Below are 16,357 nucleotides of genomic sequence, written 5' to 3'. Positions count from 1 at the left end.
GGTAACCTCTCTGAATTAACCCTTTACAGTCTTTTCATGAGATCCAGAGCTTTATCTTAGTCAGTCCTGCAGGATCTGTAACCTCTAACCAGTACTGACTTCAAGCCTCCACTAAATGCAAAGCCATGGCTATTTATCTTGGCTCTGGTTTTCACACTTGCTTCTGGGAGGGGAGCTATCTCTGCTGGCTACTTGACTGGAAGCCATTATCTCCTGGGGACTGGTCAAGGACCAAGGCACTGCCCTCTAATATCTGAACCCCCTACCAGTGTGGGCAGTGTTCCCTCTAAGCTGAGCAATCTGGAAAGGAAAGAGTTAAAAGGTCATTCTAATGAGGGCTTCACCTGAAAGATTTGCATTCACAATCTGCAGGATGTTTCCTAGTAAGATACAGGTTTAACTCTATCATTTCCAGATTGCTCAGCTTAGAGGGAACACTGAGTGTGGGCTCCACAAAGCAGCCTAATCACTGATGTTAGCTGGGGCAACCTCTCTGAATTAACACTTCCAGTCTTTCATGAGATCCAGAGCTCCAGACTCAATAGATGTCACTTATGGCACCCTTGAAGAGGGATGTGATCAAGGCAGTCCTTTTAGTACAAGTTACCCCATGGTCTTTCAAAGAACATTTTACAGTACAACATAAACTCAAGATATACATGATACCACAGACAAATGCAAAGTAACCATATCTCATTACCACATACAAGATTTCTCGAGTGCTTCCCCATTCTCTGGAACGACCTCCCATCTTTTATCAGGTTATCCCCTAGCCTGCTAATCTTCAAACATTACCTCAAAACCCACATGTTTAGGCAAACCGACCCTTCATCTGTGTAACCTCCTCTGTCTGCTCATCAACCTGCCTCTTCTTGATATTTCTTCACTGACCATAGTACACCCCTCTTTCCCTCTTCTCTCTTCATACAACCCTCTATTCATACAACCCTCTTGCTCATCTCTCCCCCCTGAGCACTAATCAGTGTGTCCCTTCCTTTTAGATTAAAAGCCCCTGTGAACAGGACCCTCTTTTCCTCGTGTCCTCCTCCTCCTGTTTACCTTTGCCTTCATCCCCCCAGCACCTTGACATTAAGCCCCTGCCCTTGGTTCTCCTCTCCTACCCTTTCCATAGCATCCCCATAACTGCACTGTTCCTGTTAGTTGCGTGCTGGGCACAGGTCAGCCTGATTTAGTTCACTCCCCACATCTCTTACTTTCTTTTCGTAGTTTCTATATGTTCTGGTATTCACTTTTACCTATTTCTCTTGGTCACCTGTTCTCAGCTGAGTTGTTTTTTCTTTTATTGCACTCTGTTTTTGGTTTTGTACTGCCCCGTACTGCCTAGTATGCAGTGTTTTGTCCATGCTCTATGTATGATGCCGTGAACCCTGTGTGCCGCCATATAAGATAATAATAATAGTAATAATACATTTAAAGTGTTTCTAGTGATGCATTCCATCATTTGGCTAAGCTCATCCAATTCATTGATTGGAAAATTAATACATAGTTTTTCCTCTCTAATCCTTAACTCATTTCCTTTACTTTTCTTCTTCTTGAGGTCATTGAAAGTTTCAGTTCTAACACAACATCGCAGACCTGTCAACTTATTTTTTTCACAGTATTTTGATCTAATTACCGTGACATTCATAACTTGATGTGAAAAAATAAATTGCTGGTGTTCCTACAGCATGTCAGTTTTATTAATCTCCCACAGGTTTAAATATCAAGGGAACTTCCTGGTTGGCAATATAAGGAACACAAGTGCAAACAATGAGCAATTGGACTCCACAGCAGAGAACTGGAGAACCAGCAGCAGATCAGTAATATAACTGCCTGTGGACAGTGGCTCAAACTCAGGGAGAGATAAAGGTAGACAAAGTATATAGGAATGAGTAAAACAAATCAAAACAAAGACAGAAGCCAGCATTACTGGGGCTGCCACTCACTGAAAGTAATCTTAAGGAATGTGTATTGTCATTGGCTAAATCCCCGTGCAGGCTTCATTAGACTCTGTTATTAAATTCAGTGTCCCAAAGGAGACAGTCCAAAAAGATTTCAAGAGGTGTGACATATTTAGAATAATACAAAGTCATGGTTTATAGGTAGCTATCTGCAATGTTATCAAATTCTATGGTTTTCCTATATTGAATTTTGAGCAGCTGCTACAGTTTACTATGAGCAAAGCACTACATAGTACTAACAAAGAACAATAAAGACTGCATCCAACTACTTACTGTATATAAAGATGTGCGGCCTCAGTATTTTTGATTACTGTAATTATTTTTACTCATGTGGCACAGCATCGAACTGTGTCTTTGAAAGCTGTGACTGGAATTTCACATTGGTAAGAAAGCTCGAAGTCTGAGTCGTTACTTTCATGCTCTTGCCTACCTGCTGTATGTGCAAAAGAGGGCAGTATTTTCCTTTTATGGCAAAAAAATTGCATTTGCACCCAGGCACCATAAGTTGGTTTCTCCGGTTGGAAGTTCTGCCTTTTTGCTGGATATACTCCTCACCTTGTCTCCATAATTTCTCTCATACTGCATAAATTCTCTGAAAATCTCATCCTAATATCACCAGACTTTGATAAAGTGCACCATTTTGAGTTGGATGCATTTTGCAGTGCAAACTTACACAGAAAAGTTTGAACGCAATAAATGTGTACTTTAGTGCATATATTGATTCAAATTTAAGAATGTTGTACTTAAAATGTGTCCAAAACAAAAACAGTAATATTTATACTATGCATATATCAGGCTTAGAAGCCTGTGCACATATGACTAACGATAGCATAGAGATATGGCTTGACAATCTTAATATTTACGACAATGGCATGACCCATTTCTTAATAAAAGGGAAAGTCCCATTTACCACATAAAGTATAATTAAACACAAACACTTCCACACCCTTTCTTTAAACCTTTAAAAAGTAAACGACAATCATTCTTTCTGCAATAATCCAATTAAGAAATGACAGATAAGTAATTTGAATAGACAGCCGTGAAGTGAAATCATATAGCCAAAACACTGCCAACTTGAGACCAATACACAGAAGCCGCTACCTAGTGCTACTGATGGCAATCATTGCTTATGTTTACGCCAGCACTCCAGTACCCAGAATAGATATCGCTCCTGAAAATATCTGGGAATGCATCCGAGTCTAATTCAGTAGCACTTGTATGTGAACATGCCCTTACTGTAGTCAGCTTACTCTTTCTCATCCCTACCCAAATGTAATGGTTTCAAGTCTAAGATATACAAATCTAGACATTGAAACATGCATGCAATTTTTGTGTAACTGTGCAGAGCGAATAATGTGTTTCCTACCACTTTTCCCAATCTATCAGCATCAGTTCCCCTCAGAGCACTATGTCACCTGTCCTACTCTGCTGAGCTGAACTCTGCACTCAGAGGGCACTGATGTGTGCATAATTTAAGTGGTGGTGACAGGGGGGTGTCATGGTGCTGGCAGCTTCCAGGAAAGAGCCACTAGGCTGGGTTAGCTGTAAGAGACACACCACATCTAGCCAAACGGCTTAATCCTGAGAGGACTGATAGTGAGGTACAAGCTGAAGTCAAAGGATTCTAGAAGATAGAATAGTGATGGACGAAGACAATGTCAAGGGATTGGAGAATGTAGAATAGTGCGAGACAAAGTCGAGGATTGAAGTATTGGAGAAGGAAGAATTGTGATGTACAGTCAAACAAAACAAGTCTTCCTCATGTCTTTGAAAAAGTCACTTTTGAGTGGGGAAACGTGTCAGTTCCTTGGCTACTAGATCTAGGTTCCATATGGAACCTAGACCGTAACTTATTGGATCTGAGAATTAGAACAAAATACCGTTTTGGATATAATTACCTCTGTCTACAAACATCTTGCATTACCCTGCAGGGATATTCTTTTAATATGATGGCTATTAGTGATTACAAGGTTTACTTGCGTCTGATAGTATGTAGTGAAAAGTATCCCTTAAACATCCACTTGTTCTGCACTATATTAACCCTTGAGTCAGCATGCTAAAATGGGGAAATTAAATGACAGTGTTCCTTTCTCCTACAGTGATACATATATTTGCTCAAGTGTGGCAGCTATTCATTTGTGGTTCTACACCCTCCCTGTACATCTTTAACACTGAGTGAGCACAAGACAAAACACCAATCATTTGAATTAGATTATTATTTTCCTACAGATCCATTTGGGCTGCAGTAGAAGAAAGGATTATTTTTTTTTATTCCTATGAGGCAAGATAAAATGTTCACTATTGTGATTATCGGCAGGTTTGCCGGCCACCTGCTATTAGACTTTGGTTGAAAATTGTGATCACATCTCCACTAAATGTGGGATACTGCAATATAGAACATATATGGTCCATATTATAAGTGTATTATTTACTTTAGGTACTGTTCCATATTAGAATTGGTATTAGATTGATTTTATATATTTAGAATATATCACAAGGTTTTATTAGCCTTTTGGTTTGATTTATGGCAGTTTGAAATGTGATGTGTTTTAATAAAGTAATATTTTTGTAAGTGCAATCCAGGTGTTGTTTTTTACTATTGCACATTATAATTTGGCGCCCCCAATTGTCTATTCATTTTGCTGTGTTACTCTTTAGAGGAGGCGACATAACTCCCTCTATTGGGGAGCAACAAATTAGAGTTCCATAGTAATATCAATAAATTGTAGATTTTTCAATATAGTAGTGCCTAGGAGTTTTCAGTGCTTTTTAGTAAGTCTTCTTCAAAGCACAAGTAGAGAAATCCAAAATAAAACTCTGTTCCTACAAAGGTTTGGTAGAACTAAGGGACTTTCTAAAGGCTACAAACATTTGAGATAAATTGTACCAACTGACTTGACCTTTTCACTGAAGGTTTGATTATAGCGTAAAGGAAACTGCAGTAGCTTAGGTGAGTGTACTAGCTACATTACTGTTGTTAGCAGATTGCTGATTACAGAAACTGATAGATGGTATTTGTAGCTGTTATTGTGAACTGTTTTCTAACAGCTGTCATCTGGAGCTAGTGTTGAATCCTCACGGGGGGTTGATGAAGGAAGGGTGAATGATAGAAAGTGATGAATGATAAAGGGTGAATGATGAAAAGGGGTGAATAATAAATTGTTATTTATAGAAGGGGTGATAAATGATAATTATTATAAGGAAGAGACTATATATGGAGACTGATAGAAGTGGGAGAATAAAAAAGGGAGATTGAGAGAAAGTGGAGAATTATAATGGAAGATTGATAGATGGGGAAAATGTTAAATGTGGATTAATGAAAGGAGGAGAATAGTAAAGGCGGTTTTACAAGAGGGAGAACGATTATGTTGGTGATATAGGGATGAGAATGATAAAATGAGTGATTGAAGTGGAAGAATAAACAAGGGGATGATAGAGAGGGGAGAATAATAAAAGGGAGTGATAGAACCTTCACCCCCCATTGTTATTTCTACTCTCTATCCCCACTTCTTCAATTCATCTAGAATAATTGAGAGTGCAAATAAAGGGGATAATGATAAATGATAAATGGGGAATATGAAGTGAGAAAATGATCTATGAGGATTACAAAGGGGGTGAATGATAAAAGTGGGTGATGAAGGCGAAGAATAAAAAGGGGGGTGATAATGGAAGGGGCTGAAGATGGAAGATCGCATGATAGAAAAAAACAACAAGATTTGGACCTAACCTTTCTTCTCTTTCATCCATCGGTTTGCATTCTAATGCCCAACCTAACTCCAACTTCTCTGCTTGAAACACATCTCTGTGCTATCAAAATCTGTAATTCATATGAACAAGGGGAGGACTGGCAAATTTTAGCCCAGGGGGGCAGGATGCCACTCAGCAGCCTATCAGGAACATTTAAAAAGAAACAAAAATGCAGGTGTCCCAGTCCAAGGTAGCCCACTAAAGGACCAGCCGGGGAGCAGATGCCCCCTTCCCCCCAGCCCAGCCTGCCCCTGCATATGAATGTGTTCTGATCTGCATTAAATATACCCTCACAGTTATAAAGAATAATTATTCCGATGCTAAACTTTTGGTCAGTGATGACAATGACTCTCCAATAACAAGCCTAAATCTCAAAAATGAAACCTGTTAAGTATGATCTCTCTTCTTAATTTGATTTTTCGTTTTATTGCCTCATCACATATTCACTAACCACTTTCAAAGCTCACAATGTTTTTCTTACTTTACTTCCATGCCATTATTGTTCAAATTGCAACATTATTTACACCCCCTGTATCACACCCCTTTGTCTATATTGCCCATTCACTACTGCACTCCCAACTAACCAACACTCTGGAACTCTTTTCCTATCTTAAATGCTTAAATGTTATATCTGAAAACTGACAATCATCTTTTTTATCTCCCATTTCTTTACTATTAGCTGGTACTATGTCACCAATCCAGGTCCCCCCATGTCTTTCATAAATATCATTCTGATTTATAACACTATACGCACCATCTAGACCCTGGACCATTTGGACCCTGCATCATATAAGATCCACTGGCCTTTATAGGGCACTGGTAAGACCTCACATTGAGTACCATGTACATTCCTGAAGGCCCTATCTCCAAAAGACATTAGTTAAATATAGAAAAATGTAGAGACAGTCTACTAAATGGTCTACTCAAATGGTATGCATGGGTAGCACAAAAATAAATGTATTCTTAAACAATGGTACAATGCTATCACTAAAGAAATTAAATATATAATGCTATCCATCCAAGATTGCTTGGACCTTGCTAGGATCCATTAAAAACCCATCTGGACGAGGAAAAGATCAAGATGTCATCCAGGTATACCACAACGAAGTGGCCTAGGAATTCCCTGAGAACATCGTTAATTATGTCCTGAAAGACAGCGGGTTCATTGCATAAACCAAAAGGCATAACCAAATACTTATAATGACTTGAATGCGGTCTTCCATTCGTCCCCATCTCTGACACAAATAAGGTTATATGCACCACGTAAGTCGATCTTGGTAAATACTGAAGCATCTCTGAGCTGATCAAAGAGGTGTAGATTTAGTACCAAAGGAAATCACCGCAGGAACCAAGAGCACATTTTTAGAAGAAATAATTTGCAGACCTAGACGAACCTCTTCCACGTTCTCTAGGCCTGTTCTTTTCCCGACTTGTCTGATTTGTTGGGACAGCTTCGGAGGAGGTGGCCCCTGTTGCCACAGTATAGGCAAAGGCCTAACGTACGTCTCCGGGTTTTCTCTTCTGAAGTGAGACGATAAGCACCTAGCTGCATGGGCATAGCGGCTTCAAATGGTGCAGCAGGAGGGGTAAGAAAAGAGCACGAAGAAACAGAGGTATCCCTCTCGGCCTTTTTTCTTTAAGCCTGCGGTCAATTTTGATGACCTGTTGCATCAGATTCTCCATTGTAGGGTATTGCACAAGAGAGTCTTTTATCTGTTTGGAAAGACCCAAACGAACTGACTTCGGAGTGCCAGGTCATTCCACTCGCTGTCCGTGGACCAGCGGCTGAACTCTGCACAGTATTCCTCAGCAGTGCGACGACCCTGTTTGAGAACCCTGAGGTGAGATTCAGCTGAGGCCACTCTGTCCGGATCATCATAAAGTAACCCCAGGGCATTAAAGAATGCATCAATGGTTTGTAATGGAGGGCTCGTGGGAGCAAGTCTAAATGCCCAGGATTGGGGATCACCCTGTAGAAGGGACACGATGATGCAAACCCTTTGAAGCTCCGATCCTGATGAACGAGGTCTAAGGTGGAAATAAGTTTTACAACTTTCTTTGAAGTTGAGAAATAAGGTTCTATCTCCGGAGAACCGGTCTGGAAGGTTCAATTTGGGTTCCACGGAAGCAGCCAGGGGAGCTTGCTGGGCTTGTGAGGCTCTTGCAGATTCCTCTTGCGCAGACAAACGATGCGCCAGACCTTGGACCATCTGGTAAAGAGTCTGGATTTGGCCCGCCAAAACTTGAGCTGGAGAAGGATTCGTCCCGCTTTCATCCATGGAGATGGCTACTTTTCACTGGCTGGTTATAATGTTACGACTAACGGTCTTAACATAAACCCGTAGAACCAGATGGAGAGGTCTTCACCTATAGCAGCTCATTATGCTCACAGGTACTCGGATGCCCCCAGGTCTTATTCTCAAGGTAGTACAGGTATATGAATGTACTGTAGCGCAGAGTAGCAGGGGAGTAGAATCTAGAGGAGTCAGGAACAGGCCGAGGTCATAGGTCAGAAGCAGGCAATGAGGTTAGGGAAAGGCAAAATGTCAAGGCTGGCAGTGATCAAAGGAGGTCCCGATCACAAAGCAAAAGGTCAGGGCAACAGGCAAGAATCAAGTCCAAATAACAAAGCCAGGGGTCATACACGGAAAGTCCAAAAGAGCAACAGGGTCAAAGGCACTGGAGCAGGCTAGGCCCTCTCTGCCTTATATACCAACACTAACCAAAGGCAACAGAGGGGACTAACCAGCAATCAGCCCAGGAGCTGAATAATAAATAAATGATTAATGTTGCTTTGTGCATGCGCCCGGCTGCTGCTGGGATGTGGTGCTCACGCACACAGCGTCCCGACCGTTGTCTAGGCAACGACCGGGGCGAAACAGGAAGTGACGTCCCAGTTGTCATGGAGACGGTCGGGACGCTTCCTGCAGGCACAGAGAGTCGCGGTGGCCTGAGGCACCGCCGCAACTCATTACAGCTATATTAGGATTTCAGCACTCAGAAAATTCAACTTTTTTATAAGGGTGTATATGAGACCCCAAACAAATTCAGAACATGACCCACCCTCCTATTGCTACTCTATCACTTTACCTGCTCTATACTTTGACCTAATCCTTCTCGGTCCCTCTCTCAAATGGCGCTAGATCACTGTGGAGGTGGGTATTTATTGATTCCAAAACTCCCGAGATTCGACAACGTCACTGTGACGTTTTGCCTCGTTTTGGAATCCGAATAGGTGTGAGAGTACTGAGCCCGCCCATCTCTAATGACAAGTATCATCCATATGCAAATCTTGTTGCATGTTACACTTAAACGGAGAGCTGGTTCAAAGAGTCACAATGATAATGTGAAGATGACAATCAGGAACTTCTTCTGATTTGCAGATTGCATTTTGACCCATCCCACTGATAGTACTTAATTAATAGTACTTACCTCAGTGCCATATTATATGTAATCATGGCTGTCTATTCACATAACTTAATTAATATTTATATTTGTACCACTGCAGGAAAGAAGATTCCCATTTGGTTTTTAGAGCGGAAATCAGTAGATATTTGTTTTTAATGATACTTTATATGGTAAGTGTGATTTTGCATTTATTAATAACACTAGTTAGACACTGTTCTCACTTGTGTATATGATACATCATTACATTAATATACTGCGTACAAATAGGGTAATATGATTTTCAAATTCACTATTGCAACATCTCAACGCTGTTGTGGGGCATATGTAAATATACTTGTTGTTTCTAATGTGAGGCTGCATTTATCATACTTACCAACTCGAGAGGGGGCGTGACTGGAGGGCGGGAGGGGGCGGAACGAGGCCAATCGCATAATTTTGGCCCCGCCCCCCGCAAAACCCGTAATTCACGTCGCGGGGGGCGGGGCCAAAATGACGCAATTGGCCTCGTCCCGCCCCCTCCCGCCCTCCAAAATGGCGTGATTCACCAAGAAACGCGTCAAATGACGCGATTCTCGGTGAGATTGGGATGCGGGAGAAATGCCAGCTTACCCGGGAGCCCAGGAGACTGACCCGAATTTCGGGAGTCTCCCGGACTTTCCGGGAGAGTTGGCATGTATGGCGTTTATGTTAGTGTTTAACAGCTGGATGCATCCGATTGAACATATTCACATAACTGTTTTTTCATGCATGCTCCTTTTCCTTCTTATGTTATGGGAACAAATGCATCAAACTCTACATAAGCCACTATATGTTTCTGAGTGTTGTTGTATATTTCTGGTGTGGTCCTACTTATCTCTCACTCTCTGTTTTGTCAGTTTGCACATAACATCTGGTCACAAGTTCACAACTTTTTTGTTTCTCTTTTAAACCTTTCTATTAACACAATCCTTTGTAGGGTAATTGCACACAAAAGAGTATAACCGCACTAGAAAATCTTGAACAAATTACTACTCATAAATTCCCAGAGTACTCCATATCTTAGCTACTTATAAAGATGTAGGGCCTGATTCATTAAGGAAAGTAAAGCAAAAAAAAATGAGTACCTTTTTCCTTTAGCAAAATCATGTTGCATTGGAGGAGGAGGTAAATATAAAATTTGATGGCAGAATTATAGTTGTGGTAGGACATGTCCTAGATCAACTTTAAATTTCAGTGTGCAAATAAACCTATCAAACATTTTTGTGCAACATGAAAAAACAACCAATATTTATTTTATGTGCGAAATAATAGTCTCATTTGTGTCCCTTGCATTGTAGCATGGTTTTGTCCAGGAGAAAACTTACTAATTTTTTTGCCTTACTTTCCTTAATGAATCAGACCCGTAATGTCAAATGTGAAATGCAAATGTGTTGGAGGCAGGAGAGACAACTTACAAGTGTGCCTGAAGAAAGGGAGCAGGGAGAGGCTGAACTGTGGTACTCTCATTTGTGTCATACATTAGCTAAGATATAGCAAATTATTAAAATAGTAAAATATGTGACATTTATTTAGTTATTCCCACCTCTATCATTTTTGAGGACATGACAGTGGTATTATTGCAGTTTGTACAGCTGGAGAAGACAAATCGTTTTCTTTTAGTTTCACTACCTTGTTTCATACCTTATTTTTTTCAACTAGAAACACTCTACAAAAATATAACTGGCATGCATGCCTTGTAATTAGCAAAAATATGGCAGGAAATAATCACCATCTAATTCTGATTATGATGATTGCATTGTTTAGACTTCAAGATATAAGAGCCCTGCAAGATATTTTCTATTGACAGGATAGAACAGGTCACTTTGACCTCACTGAACTGTATTAAATCTGAAGAGAGATTAATCTCCCCACTTTGCATAGTGCACACACCTCTTTAATTGACACTGTAGGAATGCTTAGCTGCTGATTCTCAAATTCATTATAAGATGGATTGCAAAATTGCTGAATAATGTATTACAGATATAAATATATATGGGATTGTCTGTGGCTGTTCTCTCTAATTTGTGACTAATCTGTAATCAGAGGCCCAAACTATTCTAAATTTTATACTTCTGTGCACTTTGGTATAAAGTTGTCTGACCAGAACTACAGTATTACCTGATCAGACATTGTTGTTTTACACATCTTACATCCAGGGCCAGATTAACAATGAGACTGATGAAACTACATCATACTTGCCTACTCTCCCAGAATTTCTGGGAGGCTCCCGAATGTCGGGGAGTCCTCCCAGACTCCCAGAAGAGTAGGCAATCCTCCCAGACCCTGTAAAATGCCGAAATTCACGGCATTATTGAATAGCAGGTGTAAGGGCTTAATCGTGTCATTAAGCCCCGCCCCCCGCCATTCAATAACTTGAATTTCTGTATTTCATAGTAGGGGTGGGGCTATAATTACGTAATGACATCGTCACGCCACCTCCTACCCTCTGTCACATGATCTACACTCCGATCTCCCAGAGTACAGATTTAAAAAGTAGCAAGTATGAACTACACATCAAGGCCACCGCTCACAAATAGGCTCATATGACCAGAGACCCGCCCATGGCCAAAAACTTTAGGTTTTCTTTCGGGCATTTAAGAGAGAGTACTGCAGCCACTGTGTCTACATTAGTGAAGTAGCACTGCTGCTATTTATCTTATCATTGGTCGATTGTGATTGATCTTGCCAGTACTGAGAAGAAAGACTACAGATTCTCATGACTAAGAATTGCCAAATACACTGCTGTGAGGAGCCAAATGTTAATAAATTACTTCTGTGCTGCAATGTGTTTACCTAATAGCAGTTCCGAGCAGAGCAAAAATATGAATGCTTTGAATGAGTGATAAATTACATTTCAGTAACGTAAATGTTTCAGTGTGATTTCAATTTAACAAGACATGCTTACAACGAAATAATAATATTATTTTTGAATGGCAACAGGCGAGCAGAGAGGTAACATCATATTTGTCTACTCTCACGGAATTTACGTGAGGCTCCCAAATTTTAGGGAGTCCTCCCGGACTCCTGGATCATAAAAAATGTAGAAATTCACAGCATTGAATATCAGGGGCGGGGCTTAATAGCATCAGTAAAGAGGGTAGAATACAGGCTTTACAGAGGGTTCAGTGAGACAGTGGCATTCTCCATCCTGTCTGTTGCGGGTAAGAGGGAAAAATAGAAGCAAGGACAGGGATAGGCAGAGTGGAACATGGTGTAAGGAAGGAGCGAAAGAAGCAGGTGGTGAGGCACAGGGCAGAGGGAGAGAGGGGGTTACCTGCAATGAAGATAAGGACACATGGAGACAGTGGGCAGAAAAATAAAACAGATAAGGGAAAGGAGAAGGGATGCATTAAAGACAAAAGGGAGAGGTGAAGAAATACAGGGGAAACATTAGCAAACTTGAAGATACACAAGAGATATGAGGGAAAATATAAGTGCACAAAGGAGACATGCGATGGATGTGTAAACACATGAGACATTAGGGAAAGCGGAAGGAACATAGAAGACATGAGGGAAAGGTAATTGGCCACAGGAGAGGTGGGGGACACAGGGTGGATAGCCATGCATCATTAAATATATTTAATATTTTACTATATAGCGTTAAAATACATTAAAAATTAATTCTACATTGCGTAAAATCTTTAAAGCTTTGGGGACCCCACCTATTCATTTCAAGTTTCCATTCCAGCACTTCTACATTCTCACTGTATATCATGAAATAAGGCCAGTATCTCAGGGCCAATAGAATATATGAAATTATTTAAAAAAGTTTCTAGCATTTTGTTCAATATATATATTATTTCTATATATATATTCTATGTATAAAAATGTGTTCTTGGTTGATGCTATGGTCAGTAAAAGAACATAACTTTACTACTAAGCCAGCAGCTGTATATCAGTGTTGCTGTTACCAACCATGTTTTTTTTAAAGACAAACTATCACCTCTGTGACAGGTTCTCTTGTGTGAAGTACAGGCGATTAAAAGCCTGTAGCAAATCTGTGAATTATAATATTTGAGAGAGTAAGATCTTTTATCTGATAATATTTCAGGTATATTGTCCATTGTGTCCTACATTAGCTAAAATATAGAGCGTACCCTACTCCCACTGATACTACTCACACTAATGCACGCATGCACCCTCACAACTGTCCAAACCCTCATTCTGAGTCAGTCTACCTCATCTTGCTCGCTGTGGCCTCTGCCAATTAGAATGAACAGGGCATTTCCTACCATTTATTTCAGAGTGGGACAGCAGAGCTAGAGCATTGGGAGAGAAAAAGAGAGGAGAAGGTTACTGTAATCAAGGCAAGAGATTACAAGGGAGTGAATAGGGGCTTTGGTATCTGGTAAATATGGTAAAATCAGAGACAGTACAGAGGTGGGAAATGATCAGATCAATTGAGTGGTCTCTGCTGGGAGGGAGAGCAAGTCCACTGAGAGAGGCCAAGGGAGGAGAGGGAGAGAAGTTTGGAGGCAGCATGGTCACAGGGATTGTCTCTAGGGATAGTAAAGTCCCCCAATATAAGGAAAGGAAGGTCAGAGAAGAGAAAGTGAGGATGCCAGATGTAGAAGTGATAAAGAAATTGAGAGACAGTATCGGGGGTGGGTAGATAATGGCCACACGGAGGGTTTAGGGGTATAACCCAGAAAGTGCAGCAGAGGAAAATAAGTATTCCAACACAGCCACCTTACAGACCCCCACGGCTGATTGTATGGGAAAAGGACAAGCCCATGAAAGAGTGAACAGTAGGAGAGGTGTTGTCATTAGTGAATATGCAAATTTCAGTGAAGGCAAGTAGATTTAAAAAGCTAGACCTAAATAGATAATGGATGGAGGGCACATACTGATCTAGCATTCCAAAGAGAACAGGATAGAGGGAGAGAGGGAAGAGTAGATATGTGGATGAGGTTGCTTATTTACGAGGGTCGGCAGGGTTTTGAATGAGGGGGAGATGGGGGAGGGATGAGAAACAGAACTGGGAGTGGGGGCTAATGTGGAGGAGAGAAAGGGAGGAGGGAAATTGTGGTTAGAAGAGTATAGGAGATGGTGCTGATCTGGTGGAGGGCATTGATGGTAGAGACAGGAGTGGCAAGGAGAGGGAAATGATTTTTGGAAGATAAGAATGAGGGGATATGTAGGAACAGAGGGTAGAATATAGAAGAGCAGTGAGGGGGAAAAAGCGGGGAGGGGGTGAGGTGAAGTAAGAGGAGAGAGGGGTAGATGAAGAAAGGGACATTGAGGCAGGGTGCGGTAGCTAAAATAGTAAACTATAAAATAGTTATATAAAAATAGTTGTATAGTAAAATATAAAATAGTAACAAAATAGTAAAATATATGTGCCATTTATTTCAATATTCCCAACTCTTTATCGTTTTTGAGTACATGACAAATATAATATTGCAGTTTGTACAGACCGAAAAGCAGGTAAAGAATTTAATTTTAGTCTTCCAAAATGTATATTTGCACAGATAAAGTACAACAAACTAAAACTGACCTGCATTATTGGCATATAATCATAATTAGAAAACAAATAAGGCAGGAAGAACTCACCATCTCATTTTCTTCACCTTCATTAATTATCGCACTATGATCTTTGCATTCTTTAGATTTCATGTTTCAGGTAAAAGAGCCTTGCAAGTTGTTTCCTACTGACAGTGTAGAACAGACCACTTTCACCTCACTGAGCAGCACTAGATCTGGAAAGAGATTATATACACCACTTTACATAGTACACACGCCTCTTTAATTAACACTGTAGTATTGTCTCACTGGTGATACTTTGGAAGTCATTCTAAAATGTATTGCAAAATTGATCAACAATGCATTACATATATAAACATATACATGTTTTAGGTTTAATAGTTAAATATATTTAGTGCAAATGTGATGCAGATTTCCTTCTTATTGTTGTACTACAATGTATAGAGAGTTCATTCTGATTAAATAAAGAGTGTGGATCGCTCAGGGAAATGAAGATAATTTAATCACCTTATGAGTACTAAGTGGACACCTTTTCCTGAGGTGTGGTAGAACTATAAAGAACCATATTTGAACAGGACAGCTATAGTAATTTTGTGTGAATGAATGTGTGATTTAATACATGTTGACTGAATATACGACTTGTTACGATCACATTTATGACACCTACAAGTGCATTACGATCACATTTATGACACCTACAAGTGCATTATGATAAAACACACAGATATTTTAGAAGTGTCCAGGGCCTGAATAAGGATTCTGGCCGCCCTAGGCTAATACACCCGCAGCCCCCCCCTCCCCCCCCAAAAAAAAAAAAACTAAAGGGAAATTCAGGAGTATTAGCCAGCAAAAAAAAATTTAGACAGACTCTCTTACCTGTTCTTGCTGTTCTTTCTTGCTTGTTCTTGCAGCTTTGTTGTCGTTTAGCTGACTTTTGGAAAGTTGGGTTCTGTTTTGAAAATGTTCAAATATTACAAACCCTCAATTATTAGGCTCTTTAGAGAGCATCCTCATGAACGCCACACAATACAGTACAGAGATCATGCACCTCCACACCAGCCATTTCATCACACCCCAGCGGCCAATTCATGACCTCCTCCCCCCCAGCCATTAGATCACTGTGCCCTTTATCACACAGTCTTTCCCCCTTATTACAATATGACCCTGCATAAACACAAATTTTTACTTATACGGATATTAACGATGAAGTGCGCACAAGTTAATTGAGATAGACAGAAATGTCTCGCTAAACGTAGCTTTGAAAATCACAAGATGATCCTAAATCTTGCTGATTCAAGTCCAACATATATAGAAATTAATCCAGCGCTAGGGCAGCCATTTTCTTACTAGCGTAAACAGTACTTTGGTGTTGATAATGTTACTGGGTGTGTGAATGGGTAAAAATTATGTGATAAAATGTAAAGGATTGTGCGGTTAGATATATCACACTAGCGGTCATGTAGTGGAAAAAAATCTCAATAAGGTGTCACGAGCAGCGGCGGCCGCGGGCACCGCCGCGACTCAGTTCCGGTTTCTTCTGACGTCCCGGCTGTCGCTATGGCAACCAGGACGTCACTTCCGGAAATCCGGCCCGACCGTTGCCAGGGCAACGGCCGGACGCCGAGAACTTTACCCAGGCGCTCTGGGCGCAATAAACAGCTGGGCACATGCGCAGTCTAGCGCAACCTATAGGAATTAATCAGGCAGGGGCTGTGACTTGTTTCAGAGCTAGGCTCTGA

General features: G+C 40.7%; 1 protein-coding gene across 4 annotated transcripts in view; it reads right to left on the bottom strand.

Annotated features, from left to right (window-relative positions):
* LOC142143972 (putative cation-transporting ATPase 13A4) overlaps window positions 1–14,820 on the bottom strand; it is a 104,260-nt gene extending 89,440 nt beyond the window's left edge. For all 4 annotated transcript variants that reach the window (XM_075202270.1, XM_075202271.1, XM_075202272.1 and 1 more), the window contains exon 1: window positions 14,688–14,820. In XM_075202270.1, coding sequence (XP_075058371.1) covers window positions 14,688–14,750 — 63 coding nt within the window. In that variant the 5' untranslated portion in view covers window positions 14,751–14,820. The remainder of the gene's footprint in view (window positions 1–14,687) is intronic.
* Window positions 14,821–16,357: the final 1,537 nt, after the last annotated feature.

The sequence above is a fragment of the Mixophyes fleayi genome, chromosome 3 (assembly GCF_038048845.1).
Source record: "Mixophyes fleayi isolate aMixFle1 chromosome 3, aMixFle1.hap1, whole genome shotgun sequence".
Taxonomy (NCBI): Eukaryota; Metazoa; Chordata; class Amphibia; order Anura; family Limnodynastidae; genus Mixophyes; species Mixophyes fleayi.
Note: the sequence above shows the minus strand (reverse complement) of the source record. Positions and strands in the feature narration are given on the sequence as shown.